Here is a 1,670-nt window from a genome sequence, read left to right as displayed (position 1 = left end):
TAATAAACCCTTTGATCAGACACGACCTGCTTCAAGACTTTATAATGGTGAAGAGAACAGGCAATAGCAACACGGACCAAGGACATGAACGACATATTCAACATGGACATATGACATCTAAACGTATGACTTCTTCTTAATTTTGACAAAAATGGAACCTCATACATGGGCCGCTCTCGCCTATTGTAGCTGACGAAATTAAGGGTGGCCATGTTGGAGTGGTCGGCCACTCCACTCAGCGTTGTTTGACAGGCACAATAAAGTATCACTGCATTTAATCAATCATAATACACTTTTTTAAACTAGAAATCTTATTCAAATGACTATCAAAGCTAAATTTACTAAGTATTTTATTTTCTAAGTATTTTTGAATTGTATTTATGCATGGTTCAGCATACTTGAATATGCTTAGTGGGGGAAACATTAGAATAGGAATAGAATATTCTGATATTGATGTATGATGAGCATTTTACATTCGTAAACGATAATAAAAAAAGTATATAACCTCTACATATTCATATAAATATGATTACTAATGAATAATATAGGCTATGCAAGTTCATATGCACACACACATATTTTCCAACCGACAAGTTCTAGCTTCAGTGATTCAGCAGCTGAGATCGAGTCCAAAATCTGATGCGAGATTCATCCATGCTTCAGTGAAACAGTCTCTCTTTATAGAAATCTCCCTCTCCTTCCTCACATTGTATCTTTATGAAACCTTCAAAACAAAAACTGAAGGTTTGAGGGCTATTTTACTTTTGACGGAATGAAAGAATTGCATATAAATAGTCTTTACCACCTGTGTAAACTTTCCTGCTGAATGTATAAGATGTAATACTATTATTTCTGAAAGGTAACAAGGCAATTCAAAGTGCTTTACATGAGTTAAAAGGAAATGCAAACAAAATAACATACCAAAGGAAAGAAAAGGGGAAGGAAAAGTAGTCTAATGTTCTAATGTAAACTAAGTGCTCCCATTATATAAGCGCTATCGTATTCTGTGTCCATAAATAAAGCAAACTATAAAGCTGCAACAGCGCCTCCTACAGTCACAGTGTGCAGTGGTCACAGAATATTGTGAAACGTCCCAGTTTGCAAGAAGCAAATCCTTAAGAGGGGTTAATGTCGGCTAGACAGACGACATATTTCCAAATGTTGGCACACTTGATGTCACTGCAGTTTTATTGCTGGTAAAATTATTAACCACATGCAGACATTGTAAAAATCCAAATAAGGTTAATAAAAATTGCTCCGAAAGATGAACTATGGCAGAGAATTTATTTTATTTTTGTGGACACGTACAAGTTCACTGAAGACTATTTTTTGTTAATGAAAGTGAAGGGTTCATTGACTCACATTTTGAAGCTTTTGTTTTGTCTTTTTGTCCAGATTTCCATCAATGCTGCATGAGTAAAGAGGAGGAAAACTCCACTTTACATCAGGAGGGTCCAGAACCTTTGCTGATGAAACGGGAGCAAGAGGAACCAGAACCTCTGCAGATGAAACGGGAGCAAGAGGAACCAGAACCTCTGCAGATGAAACGGGAGCAAGAGGAACCAGAACCTCTGCAGATGAAACGGGAGCAAGAGGAGCCAGAACCTCTGCAGATGAAGCGGGAGCAAGAGGAGCCAGAACCTCTGCAGATGAAGCGGGAGCAAGAGGAG

The 1,670-nt window shown here is 37.8% G+C and overlaps 1 protein-coding gene across 1 annotated transcript in view; it reads left to right on the top strand.

The window, feature by feature from the left end:
* Window positions 1-1,577: 1,577 nt before the first annotated feature.
* The window catches only part of LOC107835284 (oocyte zinc finger protein XlCOF19-like), a gene marked incomplete at its 3' end in the record, with an annotated part of 1,877 nt that continues 1,784 nt past the window's right edge, over window positions 1,578-1,670 (top strand). The window contains exon 1 of the mRNA XM_016667625.1: window positions 1,578-1,618. Within this exon, the coding sequence (XP_016523111.1) occupies window positions 1,578-1,618 (41 nt within the window). The remainder of the gene's footprint in view (window positions 1,619-1,670) is intronic.

This window comes from Poecilia formosa, unplaced genomic scaffold (assembly GCF_000485575.1).
Source record: "Poecilia formosa unplaced genomic scaffold, Poecilia_formosa-5.1.2 Scaffold1424, whole genome shotgun sequence".
Lineage (NCBI taxonomy): Eukaryota > Metazoa > Chordata > Actinopteri > Cyprinodontiformes > Poeciliidae > Poecilia > Poecilia formosa.
The sequence above is the reverse complement of the archived record's forward strand: the minus strand, read 5'-3'. Positions and strand labels throughout refer to the sequence as shown.